Source organism: Rattus norvegicus, chromosome 4 (assembly GCF_021556685.1).
Source record: "Rattus norvegicus strain SHRSP/BbbUtx chromosome 4, alternate assembly SHRSP_T2T, whole genome shotgun sequence".
In the NCBI taxonomy this organism is placed as follows: Eukaryota; Metazoa; Chordata; class Mammalia; order Rodentia; family Muridae; genus Rattus; species Rattus norvegicus.
In genome coordinates this window covers 167039462-167054437 of record NC_141537.1, presented here as the reverse complement: position 1 = coordinate 167054437, position 14976 = coordinate 167039462, and the positions used below count along the sequence as shown (strand labels likewise).

At 39.2% G+C, this 14976-nt stretch overlaps 1 protein-coding gene across 5 annotated transcripts in view; it reads left to right on the top strand.

Annotated features, from left to right (window-relative positions):
- The window catches only part of Klra2 (killer cell lectin-like receptor, subfamily A, member 2), a 75752-nt gene that overhangs the window by 12887 nt on the left and 47889 nt on the right, over positions 1-14976 (top strand). For all 5 annotated transcript variants that reach the window (XM_087658483.1, XM_087658480.1, XM_087658482.1 and 2 more), the window contains 2 exons: positions 7266-7408; positions 9349-9449. In XM_087658483.1, the coding sequence (XP_087514609.1) occupies positions 7266-7408; positions 9349-9449 (244 nt within the window). The remainder of the gene's footprint in view (positions 1-7265; positions 7409-9348; positions 9450-14976) is intronic.

Sequence of the window (14976 nt, the reverse complement as noted above, 5' to 3'; positions counted from 1 at the left end):
ATACATGGAAGTTGAACAATGCTCTACTCAATGATAACCTGGTCAAGGAAGAAATAAAGAAAGAAATTAAAGACTTTTTAGAATTTAATGAAAATGAAGGTACAACATATGCAAACTTATGGGACACAATGAAAGTTGTGCTAAGAGGAAAACTCATAGCGCTGAGTTCCTGCAGAAAGAAACAGGAAAGAGCATATGTCGGCAGTTTGACAACACACCTAAAAGCTCTAGAAAAAAAAGAAGCAAATACACCCAGGAGGAGTAGAAGGCAGGAAATAATCAAACTCAGAGCTGAAATCAACCCAGTAGAAACAAAAAGGACCATAGAAAGAATCAACAGAGTCAAAAGCTGGTTCTTTGACAAAATCAACAGGATAGATAAACCCTTAGCCAGACTAACAAGAGGAGAACAGAGAGTGTGTCCAAATTAACAAAATCAGAGATGAAAAGGGAGACATAACTACAGATTCAGAGGATATTCAAAAAATCATCAGATCTTACTATAAAAGCCTATATTCAACCAAAGTTAAAAATCTGTAGGAAATGGACAATTTCCTAGACAGATACCAGGTACTGAAGTTAAATCAGGAACAGATAAACCAGTTAAACAACCCCATAACTCCTAAGGAAATAGAAGCAGTCATTAAAGGTCTCCCAAACAAAAAGAGCCCAGATACAGACGGGTTTAGTGCAGAATTCTATCAGACCTTCATAGAAGACCTCATACCAATATTATCCAAACTATTCCACAAAATTGAAACAGATGGAGCACTACCGAATTCCTTCTACGAAGCCACAATTACTCTTATACCCAAACCACACAAAGACCCAACAAAGAAAGAGAACTTCAGACCAATTTCCCTTATGAATATCGAAGGAAAAATACTCAATAAAATTCTGGCAAAACGAATCCAAGAGCACATCAAAACAATCATCCACCATGATCAAGTAGGCTTCATCCCAGGCATGCAGGGATGGATTAATATACGGAAAACCATCAACGTGATCCATTATATAAAGAAACCGAAAGAACAAAACCACATGATCATTGCATTAGATGGTGAAAAAGCATTTGACAAAGTTCAACACCCCTTCATGATAAAAGTCCTGGAAAGAATAGGAATTCAAGGCCCATACCTAAACATAGTAAAAGCCATATACAGCAAACCAGTTGCTAACATTAAACTAAATGGAGAGAAACTTGAAGAAATCCCACTAAAATCAGGGACTAGACAATGCTGCCTACTCTCTCCCTACTTATTCAATATAGTTCTTGAAGTTCTAGCCAGAGCAATCAGACAACAAAAGGAGGTCAGGGGGATACATATCGGAAAAAAGGAAGTCAAAATATCACTATTTGCAGATGACATGATAGTATATTTAAGTGATCCCAAAAGTTCCACCAGAGAACTACTAAAGCTGATAAACAACTTCAGCAAAGTGGCTGGGTATAAAATTAACTCAAATAAATCAGTTGCCTTCCTCTATACAAAAGAGAAACAAGCCGAGAAAGAAATTAGGGAAACGACACCCTTCATAATAGACCCAAATAATATAAAGTACCTCGGTGTGACTTTAACCAAGCAAGTAAAAGATCTGTACAATAAGAACTTCAAGACACTGAAGAAAGAAATTGAAGAAGACCTCAGAAGATGGAAAGATCTCCCATGTTCATGGATTGGCAGGATTAATATAGCAAAAATGGCCATTCTACCAAAAAATGATCTACAGATTCAATGCAATCCCCATCAAAATACCAATCCAATTCTTCAAAGACAGAACAATTTGCAAATTCATCTGGAATAACAAAAAACCCAGGATAGCTAAAACTATCCTCAACAATAAAAGGACTTCAGGGGGAATCACTATCCCTGAACTCAAGCAGTATTACAGAGCAATAGCGATAAAAACTGCATGGTATTGGTACAGAGACAGACAGGTAGACCAATGGAACAGATTTGAAGACACAGAAATGAACCCACACCTATGGGCACTTGATTTTTGACAAAGGACCCAAAAGCATCGAATGGAAAAAAGATAACATTTTCAGCAAATGGTGCTGGTTCAACTGGAGGTCAACATGTAGAAGAATGCAGATCGATCCATGCTTATCACCCTGTACAAAGCTCAAGTCCAAGTGGATAAAGGACCTCCACATCAAACCAGATACCCTCAAACTTATAGAAGAAAAACTAGGGAAACATGTGGAGCACACGGTCACTGGAAAAAATTTCCTGAACAAAACACCAATGGCTTATGCTCTAAGATCAATAATCGACAAATGGGATCTCATAAAACTGCAAAGCTTCTGTAAGGCAAAGGACACTGTGGTTAGGAGAAAATGGCAACCAACAGATTGGGAAAAGATCTTTACCAATCCTACAACAGATAGAAGCCTTATATCCAAAATATACAAAGAACTCAAGAAGTTAGACCGCAGGGAGACAAATAACCCTATTAAAAATGGGGTTCAGAGCTAAACAAAAAATTCACAGCTGAGGAATGCCGAATGGCTGAGAAACACCTAAAGAAATGTTCAACATCTTTAGTTATAAGGGAAATGCAAATCAATACAACACTGAGATTTGCTCTCACACCAGTGAGAATGGCTAAGATCAAAAACTTAGGTGACAGCAAATCCTGGCGAGGATGCGGAGAAAGAGGAACACTCCTCCATTGTTGGTGGGATAGCAGACTGGTACAACCATTCTGGAAATCAGTCTGGAGGTTCCTCAGAAAATTGGACATTGAACTGCCTGAGGATCCAGCTATACCTCTCTTGGGCATATACCCACAAGATGCCCCAACATATAAAAAAGACACATGCTCCACTATGTTCATAGCAGCCTTGAAGTTATAATAGCCAGAAGCTGGAAATAACCCAAATGCCCTTCAACAGAGGAATGCATACAGAAAATGTGGTACATCTACACAATGGAATTTTACTCAGCTATAAAAAACAATGACTTTATGAAATTCATAGGCAAATGGTTGGAACTGGAAAATATCATCCTGAGTGAGGTAACCCAATCACAGAAAAACACACATGGTATGCACTCATTGATAAGTGGCTATTAGCCCAAATGCTTGATTTACCCTAGATGCCTAGAACGAATGAAACTCAAGATGGATGATCAAAATGTGAATGCTTCACTCCTTCTTTAAAAGGGGAACAAGAATACCCTTGGCAGGGAATAGAGAGGCAAAGATTAAAACAGACACAGAAGGAACAGCCATTCAGAGCCTGCCCCACATGTGGCCCATACATATACAGCCGTCCAATTAGACAAGATGGATGAAGCAAAGAAGTGCAGGCCGACAGGAGCTGGATGTAGATCGCTCCTGAGAGACACAGCCAGAATACAGCAAATACAGAGGCTAATGCCGCAGCAAACCACTGAACTGAGAACGGGACCCCCGTTGAAAGAATCAGAGAAAGAACTCGAAGAGCTTGAAGGGGCTCGAGACCCCTTATGAACAACAATGCCAAGCAACCAGAGCTTCCAGGGACTAAGCCACTACCTAAAGTCTATACATGGACTGACCCTGGACTTTGACCTCATAGGTAGCAATGAATATTCTAGTAAGATCACCAGTGGAAGGGGAAGCCCTTGGTCTTGCTAAGACTGAACCCTCTGTGAAAGTGATTGTTGGGGGGAGGGTGGCAATGGGGGGAGGATGGGGAGGGGGAACACCCATAAAGAAGGGGAGGGGGAGGGATTCGGGAGATGTTTGCCCGGAAACCGGGAAAGGGAATAACACTCGAAATGTAAATAAGAAATACTCAAGTTAACAAAAAAAAAAAAAAAGAAATACTCAAGTTAATAAAAAATGCAGAAATAAAAAAGGAAGAAAAAAGATTTATAAAGTACATTAAAAAAAGATATTTTGTAAATTTGCTTTTGCCACAGAATATCTTTGTTTCTTCATCTATTGTAATTGAGAATTTTGCTGGATATAGTAACCTGGGCTGACATTTCTGTTCTTGTAGGATATGTATGACATCTGTCCAGGATCTTCTAGCTTTCATAGTTTCTTGTGAGAAGTCTGCTCTAATTCTGATAGGTCTGCTTTTATATATTACTTGAACTTTTCCCCTTACTGCTTTAAATATCCTTTCTTTTTAGTGCATTTGGTGTTTTGACCAGTTTGTGACAGAAGGAATTACTTTTCTGGTCCAATATTTTTGTAGTTCTGTAGGCCTCTTATGTGTTTATTGGCATCTCTTTCTTTAGGTTAGGGAAGTTTTCTTCTATAATTTTTGAAACTGTTTATGGATTTGCTAATCTTCTCTCTCTTCTATAACTATTATCCTTAGGTTTGGTTTTCTTATTGTGTCCTGGATTTCTTGGAATTTTGTGTTAGTATATTTTTGTATTTTCATTTTCTTCGATTATTGTGTTAATGTTTTCTATGGTATCTTCTGCCCCTGAGATTCTTTCTTCTATCTCTTGTATTCTGCTGTTGATGCATGTATCTATGGCTCCTTATCTTATCTAGGATTTTTATCTCCAGGATTGTCTCTCTTTGTGAGTTCTTTATTGTTTCTATTTCAATTTTTAAATCCTGGATAGTTTTGTTCAATTTCTTTACCTGTTTGGTTGTTTTGTTCCTGTAATTCTTTAAGGGAGTAGGGATCTTTTTGCTTGTTTCTTCCCTAAGGGCTTCTACTTTTTTATCTGTTTTGTCCTGTATTTCATTAAGGGAGTCATTTATGACCTTCTTAAAGTCTCTTTCATCGTCATGAGATGTGATTTTAAATCCAAATCTTACTTTTCAGTGTGTTAGGTTACCCATGAATTGGTGTGGGAAGTGATTTCTGATGATGCCAAGTAGTCTTTATTTCTTTTGCTTAGGTTCTTGAGCTTGTCTCTCACTATCTGTTTATCTCTGGTGTTAATTGGTCTTGCTGGCTCCGACTGGAGCTTTTCCCTTCTATGGGCCTGTGAACCTGTGATCCTAGGAGTGTGCACCCTCCTGGGAAACCAGTTCTCTCTGGGTGGATTTTGGGTATGAAGGGCTGTGGACTTCCCTAGCTCTAGGCACAGCTAGAGACATCTAGAGATCTGAGTTTCCTGTGCCCTGTGTGTTTCTGTTGGTTTCTGTTTTGGACATTTATTGGTGTGAAAGTGGTGATCTTACTTGTGGGCTCTGGAGGGAGAGTACTCTTTGGTGACTCTCTCTCTCCAGGCTAGATTTTGGTACAGAATGCTGTGGGACAAACTTAGCTCTGGGCACAGGTGAAGACTGCAAGGATCCTGTGCTGATTGTGTTCTTATGCTATCCTTTAGGTGCCTGGTTTTTCCTGGTATTAGTTGGATGGTTTTGATGGCAGCAGGATTTCTTGGGAAAGTGGGGGGAAGCCATGGAACAAATAGTGAAAGTCAGGTGCCTGACTCTGTTAGTTGTATTTCAGGTAGACGCTACTCTGCAGGCTATGTCCTGGATGGACCTTACTCTGCAGGCTGTGTCCCAGTTGGACCCAACTGGCATGGTGGGCATATCTGCCTAGGATGAGATTGTTGGAGCAGGGTTCCAAGCTTTTTAGTCTTGGGGGTCCCTGAAAATTTCCACAGTAAGCAGAGCATCAATGGTCCTCCAGACTGAAGAGCAAGCCCAGAGATAGACACTGGGACTCAGGCAACCATGGGCAATTCACCTCTATATGGTGCCCTAGGCAGACTGCTTGATTGTATTTTGATGTGATTTTGGGAATTGGGGGCAATTTACCATGGAACAAGCAGGCAATGAACTGAGCATTTCAACCATTAAAGGACAAGGTAAACTCTCTTCTCAGTTCAACAAGTGGTGAATATTTTACAAAATTCTGAGTCTGATGAAGGACAATTTAGCAAGGATTATCTTCCTTTTTCTGATTCAAGTGATGGTTACATTGATTAAGCATTGAGAAAGTAAAATTGGTGATTCTGAAAATGAAAGACAGAGTTGGAAGAAGGGTGTATGCCCATTCCCCTCAATCAATCAAGTGAGAGGGGAGATGCTGGTGTGATCGATAAGGGTTGGACTAGGAACTTTGTGACACCAAGAGTGGATCTAATCTTCAATGAGGATGATAAAGTGCCAATGTGCATCCCAGATCATATCACTGAGAAAAGCATGAGCATAGATTTTTTTTTTCTCAGAAGGCCAGGAATGGAGGGTAATTATGTTCCAGGGCCCAGGTCTGGTAGTGTAGCCCAACAAATATCAGGCCAGGCTGAGTTTCATTGTGTTACCTCATTATAGAAAAGCAAAAGTTGGTGATAAGGTTCACTGCTAGAGCATGGCCATTCCCAGAACCACACCAAACAAAATAATCGTACTGAAATGCTATATAAACTACACACATTGTAATATGTTCAGTTTGCCATCTTTGGGCATGTGGGGATATATACTCTTGAAGACCTCACCTCTGTCAGAATAACATCACCTTCAGGAAGATCTTTAAGGCAAGAGTGTTTAACAGAGACCACAGCACAACTCCAAGTAGCATTAATTCAGATCCAGCATTCCACCTTTCATGTACTGCCTCTGAGCAACAAGTGCTCATTCCATGCTTTCCAGCCCCTGGTTTTTCACAAACCTCTGATTCTTAGGATTTGACTGGGTTAAAAACCTCATCTGAATAGAATCATGAAGGACTTGTGACTGACATGCTTCATCCATGATTCTCTGAGGGACTTTCTTACATATTTGGGAGAGAGAGGAGGCTACAAAGATTCTGCGGTCTCCTTAGAAGCTAGTTTCCTGGTAATAGACACTGTATCCTGACACTAAGTGAGCAGCAGGCAGGAGTTGCCTGGGAGACACTACTGCATAGTTGGTTACATTTTGTCAGGTTCTCTTTGAGGGGAGTATAAGACATGGTTTCATTCCATAGCTCTGGCTGACTTGAAACTCAGTGTATGGCCCAGGCTGTCCATGATTCACTACTCAGCTTAGGATGACCTCATACTGGTAGTGACCCTCCTCCTCACTCTGTGGGGTGCTGGCATTATAGCAAGAAAATGTCATGCCTGACAGGCTTTACTTTGCTTTAAAGGCTAAATAGTATTCCTTTGAGTGTATGTGCTACATTTTCTCTACTTTTTTACTGTGATAAAAAATGCTGCATACAGCATGGGTGTGTAGGGGTCTCTGGGCATTCTACAACCTCAATTTCTGAGAGCTATGAGATTTTTCTTACTTGTAGATGTTTAATAATAAACACTGATGTCAGAATACAAGAAAATAGGACATTTAACCTTTCACCCTTTCTGTTGTAGGCAAACAAGTAGAAGGACACTGGTTCTGCTGTGGCATGAAATGCTATTATTTCATCACTGACAATGTACAGTGGAATGGATGTAAACAGATCTGCCAGGCTTGCAGCTTATCTCTTCTGAAGATAGATGATGAGGATGAAATGGTACTATAGACCCTTACATACTTCTTTATACTTAGATCTCTCTCTAAACCTTAGATGATGAGATATGAGCCCAGGCAAGGGTTTTAAAAAAAGAGTCCTTCATGGGTTCTATGTGATGTTTCTGTAATGTGAGAAAAAAATTGTTCAGTAATTGTTTCCTAATCGACTCTTTCCTGCTTTCCATTTAAAGTCAGGATTCAGCATCAGTTATGAAGAGATTTGTTTCTAAAGAGACAATTGGATGTTTAAAGTCTCCTTTCTTCTTCAGAAATCTGCAACAGAGTGCCTCAGAGAAGCAAGTCTTTCTCTGATGAAGTTTAAGCATTTGGCTCAGCACAACCTGTGACCTATAGTTACGCATCTTCATAAAGTGCTAACTAACATGCCAGAAGCAGATGCTTAGGGCTTGCTCTTTGGAAATTAAGAATGTGACTGCTTGAGATGAGTAATTGGATGACGACAGGGAGAGTAATGAACCACTGAGTCTATCCCCAAATTAGAAATGATGTGAGAACCATGCAAGTAAACAGTCGTATCAGTTAACTCATGGTGATTTCACTGAACATGTCTATAACATTTATTTTATAATATTTTCTGTATCATTAAATGTCTATCTTTAGAAGCTAGTATTTAAAGAAAAAAACAAAGTGGTTAGGAAACTGACATTGTCTGTTAATATTTATTACTAAGGAAATCTCTACAAATATGGAGATTATATTACTATGCAAAAATGCATGTAGTATCAGTTTGAAATGTCATTTAGAATATGGTAGATGATTTATATATCAGTTTAATACATATCTAAACAATTGCATGATTAATACTACAGCATTGTTATATATTTAAATAATTTAATGTTGTTTTTTACAGTCCAGTCGTTATTGCCTCCTGGTTCACCCTCTGACTGTTCCTGTTCCCATACCTCCTCCCCCATCTCTACCCCACACCTCCATCCCACCAGACCTCCCCACTCCATGGGGCCTCTAGTCTCTCACTGGGGCCAGACCAGGCATTATTATAACTTTTAATGTTAACTAATGATATAAAGTTTTATTAGATATAGTATACATAGTTACATTTAAACCTGTACTATGATATATATTCTGAAATTTAATGTGTCATTATGCTACATTGATGTCACATGTAAGGCATACTAAATACTTCCAGATGTCTTCCCATCCCCTCCTCAAGTTCTGTCACTTCTTGATCTGAAATACGAAAGCCTTCTTCTCTGCAGAATGGAATTTAATACTCAGCTTTTTGCACAGGAATTTTCATCTTAGTAGATTTGCTTTGAATACAGGACGTCACTTATGATGAACACTTCTCACATGTCTCTGTAGTCTTCTGGAAAAATCACATGAATAATTTTGTGAAGTGTCAGAAATTATTTTTTTCTGGTAGTCACTTTTTATTGGATTTTTTTAAAAATTACATTTCAAATGTTATCCCCTTTCCCCGTTTCCCATCCATAAACCTCCTATCTCATCTCCCTCCCCCTTCTTCTATGAGGGTGTTCCCCTACCCAACCACCCACTCCTTCCCACTTCCATGCCCTGACATTCCCCTACAATGGGGGGTCCAGCCAGAAATGATTTAATGAGCCAGTGTGTAGTGTATATTTGGGTTTGTAAAGCAGAAAGATTGTGAGATCAAGGCTAACCTTAGCTACATGTCGAGATTTTGTCTAAGAAACACAGTCACAAATTATTTAATGAACCATGTATCACTACACATGAAGCTACCATGTTAAATAGCTTATGAAACTGACATTGTTTTTAACAGAAATGAGCTGCTCATGTGAAATGACTTTAGACATTTTTCTCCTGCAGGATAGGACATCAGAGAATTAATGGAACTATCTAGCAAGTTTCCTGGTAGTTCTCTTACCAAACAGATGGAAATTTTATCACACGATAGATATGTTGTTTTCTTTACAGAACTTCCTTAAGTCCCAACTTCAAGGAAAGAGATACTGGATTGGATTGACATATAATAAGAGCCCAAAGAAACAGCAATGGATTGGTGACCCACCTAAACTGTGAGTTTCCAGAACCCTCACACTCTACTCTAATGCTGGTACAGGAGTTGAGAGAATTGTGTGCAAAGGCTTTCCTTGCATTTCACATAGAGTTCCTCATTTCTAATAAAGCTCACTGGTAAGAACAACATGGAGAAAGTAGTGTTTGGACAAGTGCTAGACAAGGAAAAGGAACAGTCTAGAAACTGCCTGCAAGTGATGCAGTACTGAACACAGGCCAGGATTTTCAGATGCACAAGGCACAAGCAAGCAAAGGCTTAAGAGGACGTGAAGTGACCAGATCATCTTGACAGATTCAATGGGTAGGAGCATCTTTACATTCACCATGTTTGTTTCTATAGTTACTTATATGCTTTTTTATTTATAAATATAAGAAGATATTTATAAATATACACATACACACATTTATAAATATAAGAAGATATTTATAAATACATACACACATATATGTATGTTTTTAATTCAAGGTATTATACTGCAAAACATCTAAGATTTATGTTCATTTCTGATATGGTAGAAAAGTGTTCATTGATTTTCTTAATAATATTTTTTTCTAGTAATCTCTTTAAAAGGCATGTTACTTGTAGTGATACATGATGTTAATACTTGTCCTTGGGAGATATCCAGAGAGTCAGAGGTAGGTGGATCTTTGAGTTCAAGGCCAGCCTGGTCTGCTGAATGAAATCCAAGACAACCAGGGCTTCAGAGAGAGAGAGAGAGAGAGAGAGAGAGAGAGAGAGAGAGAGAGAGAGAGAGAGAGAGAGAGAGAGGGAGAGAGAGAGAGAGACTCTGTCTTGAAAAACCACCACCATCAACAAAACGTAATATAAAATAAAGAAAAGGAAAGAAATATTATACATGCATAGAATGAAATTTGATCATATTCATTCTCTTTGAGCCTATCAAGCTTCACCTTCATGTGCCTTAATAGGTTCCCTGCTAACCCAGTTTTTCTTAATTAACTGTAAATAGGTGCATAGTATTTCACTGGAGCAAGGAAACCCACCAGTCACCACACCCTCCATAAAGAATTGAATCTTCCTTTTCTAGAAGCTGTCAACTAACAATAGTAATTCATTAAGGGCAGAGGGCCCTCCACATCTATACAGAATTTGGGAGGCAGGTCTCACGTGGGTAACTACACGTGCTCCCATTTTGTGAGTTGTGGGATAGCCTTGTCATGTCCAGAAGGCAGGAAGAATTGCACAAGGCTTTCCCTTTCTCTGAGTTTTTCTACTTCTTCTTTGTTGTTCCCTGATTCTTATTGATTGTGTTTGGGGAACAGGGTTTGTGACATTGTCTGCTTTTGGGCTGAGTGGATATTCTCTTCTCATCAGCACTTTGACTAGTTCTACAGCTCTGTACTGCCCAAAGCATAAAGACTCTTCTTTGACCAAGGCTGAGAGCAGCCAATGTCTAAGGTATGAACACAAGTGTGAAGAATGCAGTCTGATCCCTGACCACTTAGCAAACTTATTGTAGTAGCTTTCATTGTAGAGCCTGTGACCTCCCCAGTCATAGAGTGGATTTCTAGTACAATACCAAACATGACATTCCTCATGTGGTAAAGGCCTCAACTCCAATAGGAAAGTAGCAAGTTATCTTGTAAAAATATTAAAATTGAACACTCCTTGACTAGCAGATCAGTATGGTTGCATGCAGGGACCAGTGCTGGAGTCTATTCATATCTTTTTTTCCCTGTAGCCTGCTAAAGACCTTCTGACCTTATGAAAACTAGTACAGGGGAAATGATTTCCATCTGATTGGTTTATGATGGATTTCTCTATGTCCTGACATCCAAGTGTGTGGTGTCTTCAGCAGTCGGTTGTTACCATGTAATTGTGTTGGTAATAATGTTGTAAAGGCAATGTCAATACCTGGTGATATTCTGGAGGCCTCTATGGTCTGGCCAATAATTCCTCTGAATTTATCCCCTGCCTTACACTTTGATTTTCATTTAATAAGTCATACTTTCTGTGATTCTAACTACTTTTCAAAGTTGTATTTTTGTTACTATTTTTTCGTAGAATATGTTTTGATCAGGTTTTCTAGAGCTTAGGTTCTCAAAGACTGTCCTTACCTCTCTACCTAACTTCATGTTCTTTGAACTCTGTCTCTCTCTGTCTCTCTGTCTCTCTGTCTGTCTCTGTCTCTGTCTCTGTCTCTCTGTCTCTGTCTCTGTCTCTGTCTCTGTCTCTCTCTCTCTCTCTCTCCTTGCACAATTAAAAACATAAAATTGAAAATCAAATCAAATAAACAAACAAAAACAATAAGAGAAAAATTCTGGAAACAAATAACTCCAAACCCCCAAACACACACTAAACAGTGTTTTGTGTTGGTCAACTCTGTGCTTAATATGTAATGGGTTTTAATAAGGTCTTTTCATACATTCTTAGTATTGGATAATCTACTCTTTTTTTCCTTTTGTATTCTTCCTCCTGGACTCATCAGCATTTGATTCTTAATACTCAGATACCTCCTTCTACTTTCAGATCACAAATTGGTCATGCCTCTGTTATTGATGTTTTTAGAATACTAAATATTGAAGTATCTCCCTAGGAATTCTGTGTTTATCATTAAATGATGTTGCTATCTGGTTATAAATTTGACTTCATAGAATTTAAAACTCATTTATTGTTTTTTGTTGTTTTGAGTTTGGGATTCATGTCAGACAGGCAGCACTCCTGACCCTTATGTCTCCAGGGGCTGGGATGACAGGCTGGTGTGCCTGTGCTCTGTACTGTTCTTTTTCTCTTCAAAGATATCAACCAAACTTATTTATAATTGTTATGTGGTGGTGTTAGTATCTGGAGTTCTATTGGTTTCTGATGGCTTTTGTTCATGATGTCAGTTTCTTTGTGGCATTCTTTGAATTTCTTCTGACACAGATGAAGAAACTATTTTAGCCATGGTACCAACAGTGGTAACTTTCTCAGGATCTTTCATTCAGTTCCTGGGAACATGGGATGTCTGTTCATTTCTATTTAAATGTGGCCCTGCAAGTGTGGACAACTAAGTTCCAAATAAGAAGGGAAAATAACATCCTTGCTTTCCTATAACATCCTCAAGCTAGTTTTCACAGAGAAGGCCGGAGGACATATGGCCTTATAAGTTGTATTAGTATGATGAAACCATTCAGATTAATAGCATTACAATTAATTTTGGTTTTCTAAAAGAAGGATCATTTCACCTAGGCTAGCTCTACTCTCCCTGCATCTGTACCCAAGCTTTTGGATTTCTGCTGTTTTCCAATGTCACAGAGTTAACAATTTTGTTTGTAGACTGAAAGTGAATTTGGCAGGTGGTAGCATTTGATATGAGGTGCCAGGGGCTGAGATAATGCCTGCATCCAGGTTAAGAGATATTTGTGGATCTTGGCTATGCTTTAGAAATGTTCCTTGCTAATGTTGTGCTTTCTAGGTCCAGGACCATGTCTTTAGTAAGGATGTTCAATGGTCAGAAGGTTTTTGTAACTACCACAAGCATTTTCTTATGGCATGTATGTTGGTGTCCTCTGCTTTTTTCCTTTGATATTTCATCCCTGTGGAGTTCTGTGGATTTCTTTCCCTGGTTCATCTTCTCTGGCAGAGATTTTCAGTCCGTTAGTCTGATTCAATCTCCCTGCATTGCCCAGCAGACATATTCTCATCTTCCTGCCTCTGCCTCCCATATGATGAGACTACAATTGTACACCAGTGCATCCATCTGCACACATTATTTAGTATTTGAATGATCATTTTTTTATCGATTGATTTATTCATCTTGTCCTGTCTTTTAGGATAATGACTTTATGCCATGTTCTGCTTATACTTTTGGAGTCTCAGCTCTGCTGCAGTCTCAGTCTGTATAAGACCAAGCTGTACATCTGCTACATATGTGCTTGGAGGGCATGAATCTAGGTCCAGTCCATTTATAATTTTTAGTTTGTATTTCAGTCTCTGGGATACCCCAAGGGTCCAGGTTAATTGACTCTGTTAGGCTTTCTATGGGGTCCTTACGTCTTCAGGCTCCCTCAATTTTTCTCCCAACTCTTCCACAAGAAGTCCCAAACTCAATCAAATGTTTGGTGGTCTCTGCATCTGTTTCAGTCAGCTGCTGGGTGGAGACTCTCAGAGAACAGTTTTTCAAAGCACCTGTTGGCAATCATAGCAGAGTATCCTTAATAGTGCCAGAGATTAGTTCTTGCCTATGGGATGGGTCTCAAGTTAGGCCAGCCATTGTTTGGCCATTTCCTCAGTGTCTGCTTCATCTTACTCCCTGCACTATTTGGAGGTAGGACAGAGTTTGGGTTGAAGGTTTTGTGGGTGATTTGAAGGCCTTATTGCTCCCCTGGGAGTCCTGCCTGTCTACATGAGGTAGCCATTTCACGGTACATATCTTCATTTTAAATTATTTTCACAATAAGGAATTTTTAGTATCAATGTACCACCCTGCAGAGATTACAGGACGTTGAATACAAGGAAGTCAGTTAATCAGATTATTTCAGTCAAGATTCATTATCTATGAGTGGGGATGGGGGAGGAAATAAACTAAAATAACAGTATCACCCTCTCCTCTGTGATTTTACTCCCTCTACACCTTTCTTTTTAAATACAGGCAGAGAAGATCTTTTCTTTGTGCCTCATGTTTATTTCTTCTTTTTATTTGTCATTATTGCAAAGATATCATAGGCAAACATACTCTAAAATCATCTCTTAGTGATACTGAAACTGTGTATTACTTAAGGATTAAAAATCAACAATGTAGAATAAATAAGAACTTGAGTTGTGGTCAAATTTCTATATTTATTACATTTATTTATTTATTTATTTATTTATTTATTTATTTATTTATTTAAGTAACTTGAGTATTTCTTATATACATTTCGAGTGTTATTCCCTTTCCCGGTTTCCAGGTAAACATCCCCCTCCCGCATCCCCTTCTTTTGGGTGTTCCCCTCCCCATCCTCCCCCCATTGCCGCCCTCCCCCCAACAATCTAGTTCACTGGGGATTCAGTCTTAGCAGGACCCAGGGCTTCGCCTTAAATTGGTGCTCTTACTAGGATATTCATTGTTACCTATGAGGTCAGAGTCCAGGGTCAGTCCATGTATAGTCTTTAGGTGTGGCTTAGTCCCTGGAAACTCTGGTTGTTTGGCATTGTTGTACATATGGGGTCTCGAGCCCCTTCAAGCTCTTCGAGTTCTTTCTCTGATTCCTTCAACGGGGGTCCTTTTCTCACTTCAGTGGTTTGCTGCTGGCATTCGCCTCTGGGTTTGCTGTATTCTGGCTGTGTCTCTTAGGAGCGATCTACATCCAGCTCCTGTCGGCCTGCACTTCTTTGCTTCATCCATCTTGTCTAATTGGTTGGCTGTATATGTATGGGCCACATGTGGGGCAGGATCTGAATGGGTGTTCCTTCTGTGTCTGTTTTAATCTTTGCCTCGTTATTCCCTGCCAAGGGTATTCTTGTTCCCCTTTTAAAGAAGGAGTGAAGCATTCACATTTTGATCATCCGTCTTGAGTTTCATTTGTTCTAGGCATCTAGGG